Source organism: Oncorhynchus nerka, linkage group LG9a (assembly GCF_034236695.1).
Source record: "Oncorhynchus nerka isolate Pitt River linkage group LG9a, Oner_Uvic_2.0, whole genome shotgun sequence".
NCBI lineage: Eukaryota > Metazoa > Chordata > Actinopteri > Salmoniformes > Salmonidae > Oncorhynchus > Oncorhynchus nerka.
Genome location: NC_088404.1, coordinates 20,020,111 through 20,045,199, shown reverse-complemented (window position 1 = coordinate 20,045,199; position 25,089 = coordinate 20,020,111). Strand labels below are relative to the sequence as shown.

Genomic DNA, 25,089 nt, shown 5'->3' with positions numbered 1-25,089 from the left:
CATCTGTCCCTGACCGTAAAGCCAGTAAGGCTTTTTTCTCACAAAGGGTACATCATAGCTACCCTCTCCCAGTCAAAGCACTGTGCCTTAAAGCGGCTACAAGTACAAGACTAGGCATGAGTTAGGCCATGAGACAGGGCTCTTTTTCTCACTGTGCAAAGCCGCTGTTCCAGCACTTGACAACAGATAGTAGACCAGTGAGTTTCACTGGCTTTGTTAATGGCTTGATGATTTGTATGTTATAGAGACTCAATCAAGTTACCACAACCCTGCATAAACACAGTGAGGGCAATGAAGTGAGAACCTGCTGATGGCATGGTGCAGCAGTCAGGGGGCTTCTGAACAGCAAAGCACTACTGCTTGGTCGCTGTCCAAATGACCACTAGACACAAAAATGACAAACCCCACAGCACACAGAGCATTCCCATGGTCTGGCCTTTAAGCCGAGGGACATGGCCCAGACAATTGCATTTATAGGCTTTAAAATCAAACGAAAAGTGGATGCCTTAACCATCCTCGCATTCAGAATCAAAATCCACCAGCACACAGGCATCAGGGACTGTTATCCTACTCCACTGATCAGTCTGTCTTCACTGAGCTGTCAGTTCTGCTAGTGTTGTTCTCTTCCCTTGACAGTCTGATGGTTTTGGAGATAATAGACCACACACCGCACCGAATGTTGATCTGTCGATTATCTGGCATTCATTTGACATTCGTTCGCTTGTTGAGTGGTCTGTTTTGGGGACCGTCGGCGATAGCACCTGACTGACATTTGCTAGCGTTTGTACATGTGGAATCAGTTTCCCCGTCGGTAAAGACATCTCTCTAAAGAGCACGAGCGGGGTGCTGAAAGGCCAGCCAACAAGAACAAAAAATATATATACTTTTCCCGGTGACATTGACCCCCTTGCAGCTTACTAAATGAGACAGTCATATAGGCTACACTATGGGATGGTAGCTAGCTAAGTGCACACAACACAATACTTCTTCCAAGCTAGCCAGCTGGCCACTGTAGCTAGTATTGAAATTATAATTAAAACAAGTAATTTGTTTCAATGAATCAGCTGCCTGTGTTAGTTGCTGAGAGTTCGTGCAGTGTCTGTGACTAGCTAGCCAGCCATGTTGTGCTAGCTAGTGAATTACATAACCGTTTAGCTAATGTGGCTATGGGCTGGCAGGTGATTCTCATGAAACCAGTTAACCATGGCAGTAACAAATTGAGTTAGAAAACCATGAGGCATCTGCAACAATCAACTATCATTCAGAAGACTAAAATGACTAGTTTATGGCACAGTGTCTTAGTTTAAATACATTTGCCTAAATGTTGTACACTTTCACCCCAAATTCTCATTACCGAAATACGTCCCAATTAAATTCTCTGGTCATTTTAAAACATTTTACTTAAAAAAAAACTAAATTATGTGAATAAAACTAAATATGTTGCTGTAGTTTGTCCATAAATCATATAAAAAGGAACAAAAATATAAATGCAACAATTTAAAGATTTTACTGAGTTACAGTTTAGAAATCATTCAATTGAAATGAATTCATTAGGCCCTAAATCTTTGGATTTCTCATGACTGGATGGGCCTGGGAGGGCATAGGCCCATCCACTGAGGAGCAAGACCCAGCCAATCGGAATTGGTTTTTCCCCCCCACAAAAAGGGCTTTATTACAGGCAGAAATACTCCTCAGGTGATCCCGCAGGTGAAGTCGGATGTGGAGGTCCTGGGCTGGCGTGGTTACACGGGGTCTGCGGTTGTGAGGCCGGTTGGATGTACTGCCAAATTCTAAAACAACATTGGAGGTGGACTATGGTAAAGAAATAAACACAATTATCTGTCAATAGCTCCGTTGGACATTCCTGCAGTCAGCATGCCAATTGCACGCTCCCTCAAAACTTGACTCATCTGTGGCATTGTGTGACAAAACTGCACATTTTAGAGTGGCCTTTGTCCCCAGCGCAAGGTGCACCTGTGTAATGATCATGCTGTTCAATCAGCTTCATGACATGCCACACCTGTCAGGCAGATGGATTATCTTGGAGAAATGCTCACTAACAGGGATGTAAACAAATGCGTTTTTTTTTTTTTTTGTTGAGAAATAAGATTTTTGTGCATATGACCCCAAACCGGTCCAAATGTAACATGCGGTCAGAAAAACGATTTTGAACGTTACAAATCTTTTGTGACAACTGATGCTTCCTTTGTAATGGCGTTGACAGTCATTGATCTAAAAGTAATTTGACACGCAGAACGATCCCAGGCATTATCAGTTGCTTAGTCACAAACTGCGCACTGTGCCCAGCTTCACGCACTGACCAATGCGAGATAGGCAGCCTATTTATAATCTTGCGCACCATCAGCATTCAAACTCTAAAATCGCTTGTGTGATATTAGGTTGTCACTCAACTATAAAACCTATGTAATTTGCTAGGTTATGGTCATCTATGCGCTGTTGAAAATGGTGTTTTACCGGAATAAAAGTAAGCTAACGGAGACTCCTCATCTGGCTATACAATTGATTTTATAGTTTTGTTTTAAACAGGTTTATATGGTCATTTTTAGATATACAGGGTAAAGTTGATAATTTCACAATCACTTTTGTTAGGAGCACTGCATGGCCGAAGCAAGTGGAAAATAGATCACTCCATAAAAACTTCCAAACGGTCAAAACCATTAGATTTTGAGATGGGGGTGAAATCCAAAGTTGTGCTGTATATGCATTGGCTAGGTCATAGCTCATTTGTAAACAATAGTGATACATAACCATCTTAAACACTTAATCTGTAAAAATGACAAATGGGTGATAATGTCAAACTAAAACATATCATTCCTGTATTGTATCCCATCTATCTTGATATCAAATCTTCTTGAAAGGGAAAGATGCACATCCCTATTAGCTAGTTAGCCAACATTGGCAAAGCAACACACACATGAACATGCATTGCCAAACTAAGCTTAAAAGGATACTTCAGGATTTTTGACTTCCCCCGGACCCGGATTAATTTATGGTTACCATTTTTATGTCTCTGTGTGCAGTTTTAATGAAGTTGCTAACTAGCGTTAGCACAATGACTGGAAGTATATGGTAACTGCTAGCATGCTAGTAGATACAAGAGACTTCAAGTCATTGCACAAATGCTAGCTAGCATTGGCTCACAAAACTACCTCCAACTTCTTTCATACTGACATCCATGAGCTCACTGGACTCTAGGTAAGTAGAGGGGTTAAATCCCAAAGTGGCAACGCTACTGCCACGTGGTCTGGAGTATTTGAACATGGCTGACAGCTTCAAGGTTGGTGCTAAGTACTCTCAGCAGGCAAACATTTGACAATCCTAACAGTGTGTCTGAGCATATAATCCTTAAATCTATTGACAAACATGTACATCAATCTAAGTAACATAATAATACGTTTTTAAAAATCCTCAAAAAAAAATCGGTCAATTTAAGATGTTTTTTGCATGGGCTGCTGTGTCTCAAGCCACTGCCTCCACCTATGTTGCCCTTTCACATCTGCGGTGAAATGTGACAGAGATACAGCTGTGTTCGTTATATCTCCTAGATATAGGACAGGCACTTCAAAACCTTACGCCTTATGATATATGTTAGCTTAGTACCCCCCTCCTCCCCAAACTTTTAGAGGTTATTAAGCAGGTACTTTGATTTACCTGGTCATACTCCAGTGCTCCTGGGTAGAGGGGCCAGCCCAGGAAGAGCTCAGCGATGACACAGCCCAGGGACCACATGTCGATGGCCTCACAGAACGGCAGGCCCAGGATGATCTCTGGAGCCCTGTATACAAGGAAGACAAACAGGACAGAGGTTAGCGGGGAGCAGTTTCAACAACCATTCTGAGACCAGAACACACAGCAGGCTTTCGATTTGTTTTAAATCAGGGGGCAGGAAACTCAAGATATTATCTAACATGATTTATTGTGGGGCCTCATGTATGACGTCAAACAAACAGAATTCAGTATGTGAATTTCTTCTTCAAATATTGGGATTGAGAACACACTGGTTCCATCAAGCTGAAGAATGACACTTGTGGACTTTGATGGCCATTAAGCAATTTTGCAGGCATTACTGCGTTCCACTTCCTTTAAAAAGAATGTCCAATCAGTTACCAGTTTAAAACCAAGGCTATGCAACGTGGCAGCCTTGACAACAAAGAGGAAACATCCGTTGCCTAGCGATGGTCGGACACAACACCCTAATGAAACCAATATAGAGTGACACTGTCGTCACTCGGTTTAACACGTTTCACCTCCCAGCCAAATGACCACCTGCTGACAGGAAATCTCTGTCTGCGGATAAATGCTGAAAACAAATTCAGCAAGGGAAGGCATGACAAAAGAATGACTAAAGAAGTGCAAAATGAGCACACACCCAGCTCTCAGCCTAAGTATAAGACAACACAGAGGCAGATGTGTACTCTATATCCAGCCATGGACCACACTGGCAACAGCTGAGGAGATCATGTACACCCACAGGGGGACTGCTGCTCAACGTTAGCCTCCTCAGGCACCATTGTGTGAAGAGATAACACATACTTCCCGATAGCTGAGGTTTTGCAGCAACGCCTGTTAAAGAGGACTGTCTAAAAGGAACATAAGTACAGTTCATGTTTTTCAACCATGGGTTGAAACAAGAAGCAACAATTAACAACTTCCTGTTAGAGCAGGAAGTTAAAGGAAAGGAGAGGAAACTGACAAACTCAATATCAACTTCATTTCAGTGTTTGTCTTAATGTGGAAATTAAGTCAGTGTTACCCAGAGAAGAGACAGACTTCTCCATTCTTTTAATGTTCTGTAAAAAGGGGAAGGGTGGAGGGAAAAATCACTCCTGTACATAGTGTGCTTACTGCCAAGTTCAGACGAGTCTATTACAAAATGTTCTATTACGCTAACGCCTAAATCACAACAGCATTAACTAATATTGCCTAGATATCATGCGAGAAATTAGATTCGTCCAGGTTTGAGCAGGATGTTAATGTGCTAATGGTGGGTAGCCCCAGTCAGTCTCCAGAGAACATGCTTCCTTGGGTACTGTCACAGATAGAACCAATGTATAAATCTGAAGCATCTAGTTGGCATTTCCACTCACCACCAAATATGGTGATGAGAGGAAGCCTAGTGGCCGGCAGTAGGAGAAGACTGAGCGCGATGGATTTCAGACGACATTCAGCAAATTCTCTCATCGATTAAACATTTGATCTCAATACAGTTCCATTCCCAAAACTGCAATCTGTTATGATCAGAGTGGACTAAATAGACTACCATTTGCCAAAGTAAAAAAGAAAAATGCCGTTGTTTAGGAGTGCAAGGGCGATTTAAGTTATTGCACACGTGCACTTCACAGAGTAGGCGTTCCCTAACGGAAATGTGTGCTAGAAGGATCTCGCTACCTTGTGCCTGGCTCTGCCAACCTCCTTGCTTGTTCTGCCCATCCATTAAATTTGCTCCCATTGGAAACGACAGGCTGTGGTCCATCTTGGGTTAGTTATAAAAAAATGTTTGCTACTGTGACACTCGTGTATCTGACCACCAGGTCAACCAGGCCAGAGGGTCAGCCTGCCTGTGGGCCAGGAGAACTCTGAAAAATGCAGCTGTTCTGGGGGAAACAAGTGTCTTCCACAGGCCCAGGAGCAGAATATATCTAACCATAGTCCTAACGAACCATCTACTGAAATAAACACTACATGTATCAGGGGAATGGAGATTAGGGGGGAGCTGTGAGGGGGTTTCTCAACCTCTGTCTTCACCTGCACCCAGCTGTGCTGACAATCTGAGTGACATTAGCCCTCCCATCCCTACAGCATGCTGCTCTCCTGTCATGGTTCTCAAACAATACTCATTGGGTGACTAGCTAGTGATCTCCACAGCGGATCATCACTGCCATGTGTTCTTCGGAAAACCTTGGGAACTGGAGAATGCTTCAAATATGGTACATCAACCATCCATTGAGATGCCTTAACAGGGGTCATGGATTATAACCCGGGTTAGCCCATTAACTAAGCAACAAAAACAAAAGGACAGAAGCGCACTTTGAAGCAAATACCACCCAATTGCATATCTTATCTCTTGCAGCAGAACAGGAGACTAATTTCACTGCCCTCCAAATTCACAAAGACCAAAATTCCCCCATACAAACGCACCAGTACCCAGAAACAGACGAGTTCACTGCTTCCAATAAAAAAATAAAAAATAAAGAAGTTGGGTATTTTGAAAAATGACATGATCATATCTCCTCTAAGCTAGTGCATTCTTCATGGGTTGGGGCTGGAGTGTGTATGTGTGTGTGGCTGAACCTGTGTGTGCGTATACGTATTGGACTGTGTGTGTGTGTGTGTGTTGCTCACTCCCAGCAGGGACAGCCTACCACTCATAACTCAACTCTGGCAGTGTGATAAAGGCTGCAACCATGGCCTGCCTTTCTAGAAGCTGCCTGCACAACACACACTATATTTGATGGAGCACAGCACTTTGTGAAGCCTCCAGGGGGTAACCATTTACAGAATTAAAATAAACTGGACCGTTCACATGAGAGCTGCATTAACTGGGTAAAAACAGACCGACCTGACATAGCTAATATAACACAATGTCAACAGAGCGGTTGGAATAGCAGCACATCGGAATTTAAAATTAGAATAAACAGGGACGGAAGATGGCTAGCTAGAAGCTTTTCAAGCCACAGAAGGGGGCATCATTTACTTTCACTCAACAGCCATTAAATATCCTCCATGCCTGATTGGGTCATTAAAGAAACAATGAGTAGTGCCTGTGCACCAGCAGATAACCACTCTCCTACTGGAGAAGCCACAGGATAAAGACACTAGTGATGGGGAAATATGCAAGTTACATTTTGCAATATTACTTTTGGATGATATTATATCAATATTTGACTCGGTATTGATTTTTTTGCAACTGTAGTGTAAGCTAGAGCTAAAAATCGGCTCTACCGGCACCAGAACGTCAGTATTTTTCATATTGGAGCTTGTTCTCCATCTTTTAAAATAATGAGCAAACATGTTTTCAGCGCTTTTATTTCCCAGACTGACAAAATTGTTTTCTCATGCTCGCTCATATCGCTCTGCAGCAGACATAATATAGCAAGCAATGTTTGGCACATTAAAAAAATAAATCGCATATAGGGCTGGGCAATATGGCCAAAATATTTTATGTTTTTGAATAATAAAAGTTCTACATTTGCTTTCTGAGTAGTAAGTGATCCTAGGGTGGCAACACATACAGTCTAAATCATTTCAATGAGTTTCTCCATTCTGATTGGTTTATACTGTTCAATTTAACTTAATCCAAAAATAATTTCCTGCATTTCCATCAGTATCTGCATTTCCTGCACTCAATTTGAGATCATTTCTATACTGCCTTGATATGGGCAAAACTAGTAGGCCCTAATTTGACCAAATATTGCAATTGCGATTTAGATCAAAACACTTGGGTGAACTTTTTGAATCGTGGAAATATGTTTTTTAAATAATTCTAGTTATAATATAAATTACAGTGGACACTTTGAATACAGTGTTTGACATGACAACGAATGAAAATGCCATGGATGAGTTATTGTGACAGGGTAGGAACCAAAGTGATGTTCAGTGTTTCCTAGTGGACCCTATAATCTTTGGCTACATTAAATCTTTATTCACGTAGCCAATATATTCATGCGTCCCCTATTCCTCTTTGATTTAGAAGATACTGTTGCACAAACATGCTGATTTAAGCCTCCACCAGTACTGGTGTCAGGCTGTATTAGCTGGCTACGTTTGCTCTGACTCAGTACTTTTATTAGCTAGCCAGCTAACAAGCCATTAGCATTAGTGGCTAACACGATTTAGCTTAACTTACTAAGAAAATACAAACTAGCCGTTTGCAGATGTAAGAAACACAAACTAATATTATAATTATAGAAGCTTGTGGATTTATATTAAGATCAAAGTGGAAACAACATTGTTGCATGTGCTGCATTGACCACGCACACTTAATGAAAGTGTCTCATGGTCAAGCAACAAATGTGCTCCTTGAGTGACAGGGGGTGGGACTAGGTCTATGTGGAAAGCATCACACTCACATATATGAGAGAGCGAGAGAGAAAACGTCCATTTGTATAGTTACACACCGCATCACATTTAACAAACTAAAAAATCAAATACCGTTTTAGTAAAAATCTAAACCAGTCCGTGCATCAATACCGGTATATAGTAAATACGGTATACAACCCAGCCCTAATCGCAATACATATAGAATCGTGAGAATCGCAAAACATCTTGCAACGGCACCAAAGTATCTTATCACGAGGTCGCTGGCAATTCCCAGCCCTAATTATAACGAACTGCTGGTCTGGGGCCTGGGAGTCGGGCTGTGACCACCCATTCAAATGAAGGGGAGAACCACAAACATAACCTCAGAGCAACGCGGTTCCATTAGAAAACCGGGGCTAAAATCAACAGAACAGAAGGAAATGGGTTTCTATTTCTAATCACGCAACGAGGAAATGCCTTGATTTATTTTTTCCTGTGTCTGACTTATTGGTCTGCAGATTGTGAAGATAAATACACAGCCTGGTCATCAAGCTGGAGGGGATGAGAAAGATAAATACACAGCCTGGTCATCAAGCTGGAGGGGATGAGAAAGATAAATACACAGCCTGGTCATCAAGCTGGAGGGGATGAGAAAGATAAATACACAGCCTGGTCATCAAGCTGGAGGGGATGAGAAAGATAAATACACAGCCTGGTCATCAAGCTGGAGGGGATGAGAAAGATAAATACACAGCCTGGTCATCAAGCTGGAGGGGATGAGAAAGATAAATACACAGCCTGGTCATCAAGCTGGAGGGGATGAGAAAGATAAATACACAGCCTGGTCATCAAGCTGGAGGGGATGAGAAAGATAAATACACAGCCTGGTCATCAAGCTGGAGGGGATGAGAAAGGAACTGTCATTGCACGTGACACCTGCTCCCCGTCACATCCTAATGTAAGTCGGTCTTGAGCATGAAACACACCGAGAACCTATAAATGCCGATAGATACTTATCATAGTGGGAGGCCGTTCCTTCTCTTGCTAGAACAAAAAAATGGTACCTGCTGAGTGCCAACCCGGTGGCAACAAACCTAAACGATTCTACTTGTAGCATTGTAATGCTCGTCAGTGGCCAACAACTGGACTTTTTGCCAATCAGAGAGCACGAGGGAGCCAAAATAAAGGGGGGGGGGACATTTTCTACGTACATCCACAGATGAGCCAGTCACACTACATATGCAATGTAGCTATGGGATGGGTAGCTAGCCAAATGCACAGACAATGCACACAACACCAAATAGTTCCTCCAAGCTAGCAAATCACTGTAGCTAGTATTGGCATATTTAAAAATCACAATGAATTCTATAGTTTCCCTGAAACAGGCGTGTTAGCTGCCGAGTTAATGCAGTGTCCTTAGCGATTCTATATTGTGGTAGATAGCAAATATGCTAACGTTAGCTAGCTAAACATTTGGCTATAGGCTGGCAGTATGGGATGATGAAGTGTGAATTAAATTGTTTCGGGGCTAGTATCAACAAGGGCTTTCTACAAAATAGCAACATTAGCACAGATAACTTGGACTCTAGACCATAAGCAAAGAGCACAGATATGCCAAACAAGGATGAACACAAGAGTGACTGCCAACACTGTTCAGAGGTGCTATCTACTGTTGGCAGGCAAACATTTGACAATCCTACTGGTGTGTCGGAGCTTTTATAGGGCTGCGCCTAAGACTCAAGTCACGTGACATCTCGTCGAGAGCGGTAAGGCATGGAAGATGCATTCCAGCCTGAGGATCAGCCCTAAGGCAGCATTCAGACTGTAGAATAGCACTCCATTGACCCCATCTGCTGTCTGTCAACAACACAGGACATTCAGACTAACTTCAGAAGGGCATCAGCCCAACCATGATCACAAGACCTGATTTAACGTGCCAATTTAAAAAAAGGTCCTAATCATGCAGCCACAGACAGTTGTGTTCCTGATCATTTCTACTTGAATGATGTATACCGCCAAGGGCATGTTTCGCTGATCAAACAGCAGCCCTGGTTGATCTGACCACACAGCCTTCGTTCTACTGTGGGTTCAGACAGCCATAGAAACTTCCATCTTTATCTAAAAGGGAGTTAGGCAATGCATTAAAACAATGTGGTAGAGTAAATATAAGCAAGTCGGTGAGTGTGCCACTGGTCTGATTGACCCTGACAACTAAGCATACAAACCCACTTCACACCTGTAAAACTAAACCCCAGCTCAAACAGGAGGGTAGAGTACTAACAATCTCCAGGGTTTAAAAGGATACTTCAGGATTTTGGCAATGAGGCCCTTTATCTACTTCCCAGTGTTAGATGAACATGTGGTTATCATTGTTGTCTCTGTGTCCAGTATGAAGGAAGTTAGAGGTAGTTTCGCTAACTAGCGTTAGCACTGACTTGAAGTCTATGGGTATCTGCTAGCATGCTAAAATCCCAAAGTATCCCTTTAATGCGGGCAATAGCATCCCATGTTTCCAGCATTACAGGAAGCCACACAGCAACATCGGCTAGGATCTGTAGCAGACATAAAAGGCTACCAGCACAAAAAAAGATCAGCTTGGTTTTCAAAACATAGCCTGGGTCATCAGAGGACAGCAGCTTTTCTAAGCGGCATAGGTACCGAAAGGGAATGAATCCAAGGGATATGAATGTAGGCAATACGCACGGTTTATCACAGAAATATGTGCAATCCTGAGCATGAGAACAAACACCACAGACCCTGATATTGACAGGTAAAGCAATAAATAATACCAGCAACAGTACCATGACAGCCAACATGCTTACTGGGCCAAAAATCACACGAACCGCTAAATGCAAAGTAGAGCAAATGGGTCGAGAGCTCTACACCAAGATGAGGTGCACTACTAGTAACTAATTGGTGGCTACATGGATGGTTTCTACTACACCCTTTGGTGTAAATCTTCTGTTTGGTCTTCACGGTTTGATCATCAACGCCATGCCAAATCAACTGCTCTCATTCCCTCCAGGTATTTCATTACACCAAGACTCAAGTCATTTACCAGGCCTTGGCTAGACAGACTGGCCTCTGGTCAAAGGAGGCTGAACCCATGATTAGGTCATCGGAGGCAGCTTGTTATCCCACAGTTCTGAGATCTGTTGACATAAGATCAGAAGAAATATGTATGCAGGCCGTGGATTAGATACGAACCAAAACCTAGGTCATGAAAAGCACAGTTTGCATTGAAATCAAATGAAGTGTTTAGTAGGCACATGGGAAAGTGGGAAAACATTATACCCTGAACGTTTTAAAATTTACTGGAGCTGAAGTAAAAACAAAATGGCCAACAAACTGCAAACATGAAGTACAAGTACAGAATGTACAGATTTTAAGGATGCAGCATTCAAATTCCTGGATCTATGGAATGAGGTCCAACCTAAAACAGCACATGTTAAGGCCAATCAAGTATGCCATGAGAGAGCATGAGCTGCAGAAATTAAAATGAGCTTTGTGAACCAGAGGGAGGAGAAAGAAAAACAGTACTGTTGCATAATGGTGAGGGATTTCAGTTTTACTGTGGCAAAGGCAAATCTCTCTGGTGAATGTTAGGCCTATCATTTTGTCTAGCAGCACCCACACTGATCCTGCCTAGGCCTGCATGCAAGCATTTCACAAGGCATCTATGTACCCAAAGAAGACTGCCCCGAATGTGTTTTTCTAGGAAGCTTATGGCTTTACAAATACTACAAAATGGTACAGAACCCATATCCCTAGTACCCTATAGGATACTTGGCAATAAGACACCAGTGCCTCCTGGTTAACAATGCAGAATTGAAGACTGGACTATCAACATTTTACCATCTGGCTTGAAGCAAGAAAACATTGTTGACAAGTTTCATAGCCAATAGAATTTAGCCTAGCTTTCCAGTTCAAGAATAGCATTAGGCCTAGATTAGAAAAACTGCACCAATAGGCCTATATCACAGCTATCAGCACTAGACCAATAAGCATGATGTAAGAAATCTGTGTTTTATCAATGAAAAAGGCACATGGTACAATACGATTCTTCAAGGTCTAAACTAGAAATGCAGAAACGGCTAGACAACAGGACAGAAGTATTCCATCATTTGGGAGGAATCCTCCAGAGGCAACAGCAAGGTTTTCTGAGCAGGCACAAGAAGCTGGTTATGTGGAAAGCACACACACGATCCATTCAGGCATAAGAGACCTGGGCTTCATCTCTCTGCACTCGCAAATGTGAGTGGCCCGTTATGCACTCCCCTGTAAATATCATTTTTCTTGGCGTTTCAGCTTTGTTCTAATAGGCTAGCACCACTGACAGCTAATTAGACTAACTGTTACACAACTCCAAAGTCATGGAAATAAAAGGAATCAATTGTATTTCACAATATGGTGTGGGGTGTATTTTATTTCAGATACAGCATTATCAAGATGTGATCTAGGAGCCGATACAAAGCCAATAGTAGACGTTGGCCAAAATTCATCAGTTTACCTTTTCACTAACATGACAAAGATATTTTTGTCATATCAAACAACAAAAAAGAGAGACTGAGCAGTGATGCCCCTTGTGGTAGTCCTCCAGGAGGCCTTAGCAGTGAAGCGGCAGATTAAAAGTGGTTCACCATCAGGAATGAGTGCATAAGTACATGATACACAGCATTAGCTTAATGGCAGGGCTGTGACCGTAATGGAATTATGGATGACCGTTTTTGTTCAGACAAATGGCTGCATTATAACATACATGAAAAAAATGAAAAAAAGGTAAACCCATATTTTCTCTTCTCCTCCACTCCGGACTGCATGTGCTGCTGCTGCTGTAGGGAGGGGGGTGTTGCCTAGGCAACATGACTAGTTTTCTACAACACCTTGTTGTTTAAAAAATGAGCAAAGTTTCATCATGTTGTAAAGTGGCCATGTAACTGCGGAAACGGTCTTAACCACACAAATGCCCAGACGCCCCGTCTTCAGTCAGCGGTGCGTTCCATACACAAAAAAACAGGAATTATTTAAATAAGAACGGTTATTTTATTTTCATGACGGTCCTTCATCCATAATCACGTTACATGATTATACTGTAATTGTGCCAGCCTTACTTAAATGGGCATGACGTAACACTCCAAAAGTACACAGCTCATATTCTGCTCACTAACCTCAGTGGGCCAGGGCTTAGTGCACTGCTAACAACAACAGCTGTAAAATAACATCACGGACACAGCAAACCGTGCATTTGACAGCCCTGTGGGCTGGACCACAAATCTACCATCCAAAAATAGCCTTGCGCCCAAAAATATTATAATAATGAATGCTAGCAGGTTAGGAACGTGTTTGCTGGCTTCATAAATGCTAGCCATTTTGCAATCCCATTAGCTTTGCTAGCTAGCTGGATAGATACAGAGATTAGCTGGCTAGTTAGCTACAGTAGTTGGCTACTGACATCAGACTTAGCCTGTTCCACCATTTGCAAAATGCATACAGACATTTGAATATAGCACAAGAAAAGAGAAACAGGACACGGTAGACATTTGAATGTACAATGCGTTCCAAAAGTATTCAGACCCGTTGACTTTTCCACATTTTGTTAGCCTTATTCTAAAATAATGACAAAGTGAACAGATTTAGACATTTAGACAAATGTATACAGAAAATACAGAAATAACTTATTTACTTAAGTATTCAGAACCTTTGCTATGAGACTCTAAATTGAGCTAGGATGCATCCTTTTTCCATTGATCATCCTTGAGAAGTTTCTTCAACTTTATCGGAGTCCACCTGCGGTAAATTCAATTGATTGGACATTATTTGAAAAGGCATATACCATTCTATATAAAAATTCCCACAGTTGACAGTGCATGTCAAAGCATAAACCGAGCCATGAGGTAGAAGAAATTGTCCGTAGAGCTCAGAGACAGGATTGTGTCGAGGCACAGATCTGGGGAAAGATACCAAAACATTTATGCAGCATTGAAGCTCCAAGAACACAGTGGCCTCCATCATTCTTTAATGGAAGAAGTTTGGAACCACCAAGACTCTTCCTAAAGCTGGCCTAACTGTAACTGAGAAATCGGGGGAGAAGGGCCTTGAGCAATCGAAGAACCCGATGGTCACTCTGACAAGAGCTCCAAAGTTCTGCTGTGGAGATGGGAGAACCTTCCAGAAGGACAACCATCTCTGCAGTATTGCACCAATCAGGCCTTTATGGTAGAGTGGCCAGATGGAAATCTCTCCTTAGTAGAACGCACATGACAGCCAGCTTGGAGTTTGCCAAAAGGCACCTAATAGCCCAAATAACTCAGACCATGAGAAACACAATTCTCTGTCCTGATGAAACCCTGATTGAATTATTTGGCATGAATGCCAAAAGTCACATCTGCAGGAATCCGAGCACCATCCCTACGGTGAAGCATGGTGGTGGCAGCATCATGCTGTGGGGATGTTTTTTCATCAGCAGGGACTGGGAGACTAGTCAGGATCGAGGGAAAGATGAACAGAGCAAAGTACAGAGAGATCCTTGATGAAAACCTGCGCTCAGGACCTCAGACTGGAGCGAAGGTTCACCTTCCAACATGACAACGACCCTAAGCACACAGCCAAGACAACACAGAAGTGGCTTCGGGACAAGTCTTTGAGTGGCCCAGCCAGAACCTGGACTTGAACATCTCTGGAGAGAGCTGAAAATAGCTGTGCAGCGACACTCCCCATCCAACCTGACAGAGCTTAAGAGGATCTGCAGAGAAGAATGGGAGAAACTCCCAAAATACAGGTGTGCCAAGCTTGTAGCATCAAACCCAAGACTCGAGGCTGTAATCGCAGCCAAAGGTGTTTCAACAAAGTACTGAGTAAAGGGTTTGAATACTTATATATATATATATATATATAAATAAAAAATTTAAACAATTTCTATAAAACCTGAATTTGCTTTGTCATTATGAGGTATTGTATTTAGATAGGGGGGGACACTTAATCAGTTGTAGAACAAGGCTGTAAAGTAACAAAATGTGGAAAGAGGGGCTCTGAATACTGTAGACACATGATGTGTTCAGAATACAAAAGCTGCATGAACTGTCAAGTGTAGACACAGCCTTAGTCATGCGTGCCTATTTTATGGGTGGTCCCAGCAATCAAACCTACTGCCCCGGAGTTACAAGTGCCATGCTCTACCAAAAAAAAAAAAAGAAGAAAAAAAGACAAAGAAAACCTACTCGCCTGAATTTAACAGAACGTACACTACGATGCCTGTTATAGCCTGCTGCTTTAGATCCTTGCATGGAGGGAAACTTTTGGGATGTGTAACTCCAGACCTCTCCTCTTGTCCAGGAAACCTAATCAACACACACACACACACCTGAGCTGCTGGCTGAATTATTCAAAGAGTACAGTGCTCCATTTACTCTGAGGCATTATAGGAATAAGCACCTCAGGAGGAACACAGGCAACCACCGCTACATCCAAAAGGGAATGTACGCTAAAAACACTACACCTAACCCAAATCCTAACCACACAATTCAAAACTTAAATCTCACAAGAGAATGGTTAACTGACGAGCAAACCCTGCATTACCTTTATAATGTCATATTTACAGGTATCCTAATGTTCCTACTGCAAGCATAGGCAACTACAGTAGATGGTTGGAAGATAATTATAATACATTTGTACACTGCAAATTGACCACAACTAAGCCCAAAAATAGATGTTCAAATATAATCATGTTATACCTTGATTACAGACACGATCAAGAACAATTAGAGGGAAAACACAGGAACAGATTTCCTAAAGTAAATTATTTTCTAGCTGACTTTTTTTTTTTTTTTACAAAAAAGTAAAACTTCCCAGTTGTGTTGTATCTATATAGGATCAGGCCTGTTGTTGTTGTTGCATTAGTAAAACCATAGGGGTGGCATATATTTCAAAATATATAGTTTGAAAATATGTACATATTACCAGTGTTCATGATTAGACCTAAATTAGGAAATGTATCCATATTTTTATGCAATTGTTTCCATTTTCTCCCATCTCAATGGGTTACATTTTATTTTCTCATAAGAACTTTCACTACATGTGGGAACTGATCAAGAGCACACATGCCCAAAGAACATCCAAACCTGAAAAGCAGGGCAGTGAAAACACACCCAGTGACTAAATTCCTCAAAGGTCAGGTGACAGGCAAATTATTCTACTTTTAAGAGAACAAAAACACCCACACAAAAAAAGTGTGGCCTGGAACATTTCTTTTAATCTAGAAACTGATCTGAAATCAGCCAGAAGAGACAGTGACCTCACAGGGATAAACTTCTGGCATGTCTTACTGAGGCCCCTGCCAGCAGCTCACCATCTACGGGAGTCAGACAACACTGTCCAACACCAGAGGGCTATTTCTAGCAGCAGTGGATCATGCTTCATCTCTTACACACTCCTTCATCCAAACTGTAATGTACCTCAAACCATAGTTGAAGAAAGGAAAGGAGAGTGCAAACCTGTAAGCTAGTTAACATCTAACAGGTATCGTCTCATATGTGAATTAGAGTTAGGAGCAGTGTGACCGTGCGTCGGATGGATGCTGGAACTGTCGTTCAAACTTGGAGAAAGGAAAACACAGGTCATCTTCGTAAGGGCATTACTTTGTAAATACCCTACCAAAGTGTGCTTTGTCATGACAACCCAGCATACGAGCATGACTATGAATAAAGCCCGCTCTTCACTAGGATCTCCACCGTGGTCAATCTAACAAACTGAGGGCAATCAATAACAAGGGTAGGCAACTACAGTAGGATGGTTGGAAGATAAATAATACATTTGTACACTGCAAATTGACCACAACTAAGCCCAAAAATAGATTTTAAAATATAATAATTTTATACCTTGATGTACTGGGCCGTTCGCACTATATATTTTGAAATATATGCCACCCTTATGGTTTTACTAATGCAACAACAAAAGATAGATACAACTGGGAAGTTTTACTTTTTTTGTTTAAAAAAAAAAAGACAAGTCACTAGGACGTCAGCTAGAAAATAATTTACTTTAGGAAATCTGTTCCTGTGTTTTTCTTGATCGTGTCTGTGTGTTTATGGTATTGACTACATTTAAAGGGAGAAATTCTACAACAGGTTGGTCAAAAAAAGCATTGTGATTGGTTGAGCCGTGCTCTAAGCCATTCTAAAAACATGTTTAGCATGGGTAAGCCTTTGACGCAAAAATTGGAATATTGTTTTCTGTTCCAGCTGAGAGAGCACTGCTCATCCACTGTCCCATCAGCCCAGCCAGCCAAGCTCTTAAGACCAGGGTTTTCCTGCAGTCCTTGGATTAACAATCATTGATGTCAGAACCAGGGTTAAGTTTAGAAACATGCCAGGAATATAGGTAAGCTTTACGGCAGGCGAAGTGAAGCAGCCTGTACACAGCAGGAACAACAATTGAGAGTAGAGACAAAAGTCAGGGTAGTGAATTTGAAAAAACAGAGCTTTTAGGCAAAGTATGGTTCTTCAGAAAAATCACTTTACATGTTCCTATAAAACAATAATACACGTCACAGGCAGCAGTATAATTTGAACACATTTCTGATCTAATCCAACAGTAATAGTCATGGGCTGCACACTTGATTGGATTCACAAAGCAGTTTGACTACATTTAGGCCTAGTAGATAAAAGCTTTAGTCACCAATAAGAAACACCATGAAAGAGGTAAAATACCTCATGAAACACCCTCCGTTTCAACCTCTCCCTCTTACAGAGGTCACTTTAGAGTTGAAAAAACACAGACCATATAAACCTGCATTTAAAACCATTAAACTTGCATTTTCTATTGCTGACAATGAAATTGCAGTCTTTATTGCAAAAATTATGCATGGCCATCCTATTTCTAATGATTGTCATAGAAAGAATGTAACTGGCTACATTTCTTAATAATTTTCTTGAAGTTAAACCTAAAATCAAATCAAACTTTGCCACATGCGCCGAATAAAACAAGTGCAGACTTTACCGCGAAATGCTTACAAGCCCTTAACCAATGGTGCAGTTCAAGAAGAAAATATTTACCAAGTAGGCTAAAATAAAAAGTAACACAATAAGAATAACGAGGCTTTATACAAGGGGTATTGGTAACGAGTCAGTGTTATTTGAGGTAAACTGTACATGTAGGTGGGGGCGAAGTGACTATGCATAGGTAACAAGCAAACAGTGAGAAGCAGCAGTGTACAAATGTACAAGAGGAGGGGGGGGTCAATGTAAATTGTCCGGTGGCCATTTTTAGCAGTCTAATGGCTTGGGGGTAGAAGCTGTTGAGGAGCCTTTTGGTCATAGACTTGGCACTCCAGTACCGCTTGTGGTGTGGTAGAAGAGAAAACAGTCAATAACTCGCGTGACTGGAGTCTCTGACAATATTATGGGCCTTCCTCTGACACCACCTAGTATATAGGTTCTGGATGGCAGGAAGCTTGGCCCCAGTGATGTACTGGGCCGTTTGCACTACCCTCTGTACAGTCTTACAGTCAGATGCCGAGCAGTTGCCATACAAGACTGTAATGCAACCGGTCAGGATGCTCTTAAGGGTGCAGCCGTAGAACCTTTTGAGGATCTGGGGGGCCATGCCAAATCTTTTCAGTCTCCTGAGAGGGAAAAGGTTTTGTCACCCTCTCTTCACAACCGCCTTGGTATGTTCGGACCATGATAGTTCGTTGGTGATGTGGATGCCAAGGAACCTGAAGCTCTCAACCTGCTCCACTACAACCCAATCGATGAGGGGCCTGTTCGGCCCACCTATTCCTGCAGTCCACGATCAGCTCTTTTGTCTTGCTCACATTGAGGGAGAGGTTGTTGTCCTGGCACCACACTGCCAGGTCTCTGACCTCCCTATAGGCCATCTCATCATTGCCGGTGATCAGGCCTACCACTGTTGTGTCGTCAGCAAACTTAATGGTGGCGTTGGAGTCGTGTTTGGCCACGCAGTCGTGGGTGAACAGGGAATACAGGAGGGGACTAAGTACACACCCCTGAGGGGCCCCAGTGTTGAGGATCAGTGTGGCAGATGTGTTGTTGCCTACCCTTACCAGCTGGGGGCAGCCCGTCAGGAAGTCCAGGATCCAGTTGCAGAGGGAGGAGTTTAGTGCCAGGGTCCTTGGCTTACTGATAAGCTTTGAGGGCACTATGGTGTTGAATGCTGAGCTGTAGTCAATGAATAGCATTCTCACATAGGTGTTCCTTTTGTCCAGGTGGGAAAGGGCAGTGTGGAGTACCATTGAGATTGCGTCATCTGTGGATCTGTTGGGGCGGTACACAAATTGGAGTGGGTCTAGGGTGTCCGGGAGGATGCTGTTGATGTGAGCCATGACCAGCCTTTCAAAGCACTTCATGGCTACCGACATGAGTGCCACGGGGCGGTAATCATTTAGGCAGGTTACCTTCGCTTCCTTGGGCACAGGGACTATGATGGTCTGCTTGAAACATGTAGGTATTACAGACTTGGTCAGGGAGAAGTTGAAAATGTCAGTGAAGACACTTCCCAGTTGGTGCGCACATGCTTTGAGTACACATCCTGGTAATCCGTCTGGCCTAGCGGCTTTGTGAATGTCGACCTGTTTAACCTCTAGTGACTCCCCATCCCGGGTCCGGGAGCGTAATCGTCAACTGACACTAATTAGCATAACGCAACAGACATAAATATTCCTAGAAAATATTCATATTCATGAAAATCACAAGTAAAATATATTGAGACACAGCTTAGCTTTAAAAAAAATGTAAAAAATAAAATTAGCCTTTTGTTAATCACCCTGTCATCTCAGATTTTCAAAATATGCTTTAGAGCCAAACCTAGACAAGCATATGTGTAAGTTTATCGATAGCCTAGCATAGCATTTTGTCCAGCTAGCAGCAGGTAACTTGGTCACGGAAATCAGAAAAGCAATCCAATTAAATTGTTTACCTTTGATGAGCTTCGGATGTTTTCACTCACGAGACTCTCAGATAGATAGCCAATGTTCCTTTTTTCCAAAATAATATTTTTTTGGGCGAAATAGCTCCGTTTGTTCTTCACGTTTGGCTGAGAAATCGCCCGGAAATTGCAGTCACGAAAACGCAGAAAAATATTCCAAATAAGCTCCATAATACCGACAGAAACATGGCAAACGTTGTTTATAATCAATCCTCAAGGTGTTTTTCAAATATTAAATAGATAATTAGATAATAATTAATAATAATTAATAATTTAATTAATAAATTAATAATTAATAACTATTAGATAATATATCCACCGGGACAATTGGTTTTTCAGTAGGACCGATTGGAATAATGGCTACCTCTCTATTTTACAGGAGAATCACTCTGAGAGCCATCAGGTGACCACTTGCGCAATGTAGTACGGGTATTCTTCAACATAAATGCGTAAAACTACGTCACAATGCTGTAGACACCTTGGGGAATACGGAGAAAAAGTAATCTGGTTGATAGCCCATTCACTGCTCAATAGGGACGCATCGGAACGCAGGGCATTCAAAACATGAGTCCCTTCCGGATTGGATTTTTCTCAGGCTGCAATATCAGTTCTGTTATACTGAGACAATATTTTTACAGTTTTGGAAACTTTAAGTGTTTTATATCCTAAGCTGTCAATTATATGCATATTCTAGCATCTTGTCCTAAGAAAATATCCCGTTTACTACGGGAACGTTATTTTTTCCAAAAATGAAAATACTGCCCCCTAGTCACAAAAGGTTAAAGGTCTTGCTCACATCAGCTACCAAGAGCGTTATCACACAGTCATCCAGAACAGCTGGTGCTTGCCTCGAAGCGAGCATAAAAGACATTTAGCTCATCTGGTAGGCTCGCGTCTGGGTTTCCCTTTGTAGTCCGTAATAGTTTTCAAGCCCTGTCACATCCGGTGTAGTAGGATGAAATCTTAATCCTGTATTGACGCTTTGCTTGTTTGATGGTTCATCTGAGGGCAAACGGGATTCCTTATAAGCGGCAGGATTAGTCTCCCGCTCCTTGAAAGCGGCAGTTCTAGCCTTTAGCTCGATGCAGATGTTGCCTGTAATCCATGGCTTCTGGTTGGGATATGTACGTAGTGTCACTGTGGGGACGACGTCATCGATGCACTTATTGATGAAGCCGATGACTGAGGTGGTGTATTCCTCAATACCATTGGATGAATCCCGGAACATATTTCAGTCTGTGCTAACAAAACAGTGCTGTAGTGTAGCATCCATGTCATCTGACCACTTCCTTATTGAGCGAGTCACTGGTACGTCCTGCTTTAGTTTTTGCTTGTAAGCAGGAATCAGGAAAATTGAATTAAGTTCAGATTTGCCAAATGGAGGGCGGGGGAGAGCTTTGTATTAATCAGTGTGTGTGGAGTAAAGGTGGTCTAGGATTTTTTTTCCCCCCCTGGTTGCACATGTGACATGCTGGTAAAAATTTGGTAAAACTGATTTAAGTTTGCCTGCCTCAACTTCTTTGGGACTGGGGGACAGTATTGAGTAGCTTGGATAAAAAGGTGCCCAGAGTAAACTGCCTGCTCCTCAGGCCTAAAAGCTAGAATAGGCATATAATTAGCAGATTTGGATAGAAAACACTCTAAAGTTTCTAAAACTGAATGATGTCGGAGTATAACAGAACTCATATGGCAGGCAAAAACCTGAGAAAAATCCAACCAGGAAGTGGGAAATCTGAGGTTTGTAGTTTTTCAAGTCATTGCCTATCAAATATAGTGTCTATGGGGTCATATGCACTTCCTAAAGCTTCCAATAGATGTCAACAGTCAATAGAACCTTGTTTGATACTTCTACTGTGAAGGAGGGGGGATTGCGAGCTGATTGAGTCAGGTGTCTGGCAGAGTGCCATGAGCTCAGTCTTGCTCGCTCCGATGAGAGTTAGCTGCATTCCATTGCATTTCTACAGACAAAGGAACTGTCCGGTTGAAACATTATTGAAGATTTGATAAAAACATCCTAAAGATTGATTCTATACTTCGTTTGACATGTTTCTACGAACTGCAATATGACTTTACATCTGAACTTTCGCCTGGACTTGCCCGCGCCTCCTGAGTTTGGATTTGTGTACTAAACGCGAGAACAAAAAGGAGGTATTTGGACATAAATTATGGACTTTATCGAACAAAACAAACATTTATTGTAGAACTGGGATTCCTGGGAGTACATTCTGATGAAGATCATCAAAGTGAATATTTATAATGCTATTTCTGAGTTCTGTTGACTCCACAACATGGCGGGTATCTACATGGCTTGTTTGTGTGTCTGAGCGCCGTACGCAGATTACTGCACGTTTTTCTTTTTCCGTAAGAGACTACATTTACCAGGTGTCCGCCCGGTGTCCTTTGTTGAAATTGCTGCGTAATCTACAAGCTGCACGCAGTCATCCAGTGATTGAGAGGAGAGAGGAGACTTCCACGAACGATATATCATGAAGAGATATGTGAAAAACACCTTGAGGATTGATTCTAAACAACGTTTACCATGTTTCAGTCAATATTATAGAGTTAATTTGGAAAAAAGTTTGGCGTTATGATGACTGAATTTTCGTTTTTTTTTGGTAGCCAAACATGATGCAGAAAACGGAGCGATTTCGCCTGCACAAATAATCTTTCAGGAAAAACTGAACATTTGCTATCTAACTGAGAGTCTCCTCATTGAAAACACCCGAAGTTCTTCAAAGGTAAATGATTTTATTTGAATGTTTTTCTGGTTTTTGTGAAAATGTTGCCTGCTGAATGCTAACGCTAAATGCTACGCTAGCCTGCGAATGCTATCAATACTGTTACACAAATGCTTGTTTTGCTATGGTTGAGAAGCATATTTTTGAAAATCTGAGATGACAGTGTTGTTAACAAAAGGCTAAGCTTGAGAGCTAGCATATTGATTTCATTTAATTTGCGATTTTCATAAATAGTTAACGTTGCGTTATGGTAATGGCCTTGAGGCTGTAGTCACGATCCCGGATCCGGGATGGCTCGACGCAAGAAGTTAAGGAGAAGTTTAATAGTTGTATCTATTATCAATGTTTATTATGAGTATTTCTGTGAATTGATGTGGCTCTCTGCAAAAATCACTGCATGTTTTGGAACTACTGAACATAACGCAAATGTAAAATTTTATTTTTGTATATAAATATTCACTTTATCGAACAAAACATACATGTTTTGTGTAACATGAAGTCCTATGAGTGTCATCTGATGAAGATTATCAAAGGTTAGTGATGAATTCTATCAATATTTCTGCTTTTTGAGACTCCTCTCTTTGGCTGGAAAAATGGCTGTGTTTTTCTGTGACTTGGTGGTGACCTAACAATCGTTTGTGGAGCTTTCGCTGAAATCAGACACTGTGGCTGGATTAACGAGAATTGTATCTTTAAAAATGGTGCCTAATACTCGTGTGTTTGAGAAATTTGATTTATGAGATTTCTGTTGATTGAATTTGGCGCCCTGCAATTTCATTGGCTGTTGGCGAGGGGTTCCGCTAGCGGAACGGGGTTCCGTTCCCAGACAGGTTAACCTTTTATAACTAGGGGGCGCTATTTTAATTTGTGGATGAAAAACGTTCCCGATATTTTGTCACAAAAAGATGCTCGACTATGCATATAATTGACAGCTTTGGAAAGAAAACACTCTTGACGTCTCCAAAACTGCAAAGATATTGTCTGTGAGTGCAAAACAGATAAAAATACAATCAGGAAGTGCCAAATTTTTTGAAACCGCCTCATGGCAATGACTCCTTATATGGCTGTGGAGGAGCTAGGAGTCAGCTTACCTTTTCCACGTTTTCCCCAAGGTGTCTGCAGCATTGTGACGTATTTGTAGGCATATCATTGGAAGATTGACCATAAGAGACTACATCTACCAGGTGGTCGCTTGGTGTCCTCCGTCGCAATTATTGCGTAATCTCCAGCTGGAGTATTTTTCCGTTTGCCTCTGATGAGAAAACGACTGCCAGGAATGATTTTTCATCTAATAGAATTGTGAAAAACACCTTGAGGATTGATTCTAAACAACGTTTGCCATGTTTGTCGATATTATGGAGCTAATTTGGGAAAAAGTTTGGCGTTTGTGTTGACTGAATTTTCGTTTTTTTTCTTAGCCAAACGTGATGAACAAAACAGATCTATTTCTCTTACACAAATAATATTTTGGGAAAAAATGAACATTTGCTATCTAACTGAGTCTCTCGTCATTGAAAACATCCGAAGTTCTTCAAAGGTAAATGATTTTATTTGAATGCTTTTCTTGTTTTTGTGAAAATGTTGCCTGCTGAATGATAGGCTTAATGCTATGCTAGGCTATCAATACTCTTACACAAATGCTTGTGTAGCTTTGGTTAAAGCATATTTTGAAAATCTGAGATGAGTGTTGTTAACAAAAGGCTAAGCTTGTGTTTCAATATATTTATTTCATTTCATTTGCGATTTTTATGAATAGGAAACGTTGCGTTATGGTAATGAGCTTGAGGCTGTGATTACGCTCCCGGATACTGGTTTGGAGTCGCAGGAAATTAATCTGCCGATTTTTACAAATTTATTTGTAATAATGACAATTACAACAATACTGAATGAACACTTATTTTAACTTAATATAGTACCTCAATAAAATCAATTTAGCCTCAAATAAATAATGAAACATGTTCAATTTGGTTTAAATAATGCAACAACAAAGTGTTGGGGAAGTAAAAGTGCAATATGTGCCATGTAAAAATGCTCAAGTTTGAGTTCCTTGCTCAGAACATGAGAACATATGAAAGTTGGTGGTTCCTTTTAACATGAGACTTCAATATTCCCAGGTAAGAGGTTTTAGGTTGTAGTTAATATAGTATTTATAGGACTATTTCTCTCTATACCATTTGTATTTCATTAACCTTTGTCGATTGAATGTTCTAATAGGCACTTTAGTATTCAAATCAAATGTATTTATATAGCCTTTCGTACATCAGCTGATATCTCAAAGTGCTGTACAGAAACCCAGCCTAAAACCCCAAACAGCAAGCAATGCAGGTGTAGTATTGCCAGTGTAACAGTATAGCTTCCGTCCCTCTCCTCG

General features: G+C 41.5%; 1 protein-coding gene across 2 annotated transcripts in view; it reads right to left on the bottom strand.

Annotated features, from left to right (window-relative positions):
• Window positions 1-25,089, bottom strand: part of LOC115134021 (homeodomain-interacting protein kinase 3-like) — a 49,479-nt gene that overhangs the window by 13,441 nt on the left and 10,949 nt on the right. For both annotated transcript variants that reach the window (XM_029667543.2, XM_029667546.2), the window contains exon 3: window positions 3,673-3,796. In XM_029667543.2, coding sequence (XP_029523403.1) covers window positions 3,673-3,796 — 124 coding nt within the window. The remainder of the gene's footprint in view (window positions 1-3,672; window positions 3,797-25,089) is intronic.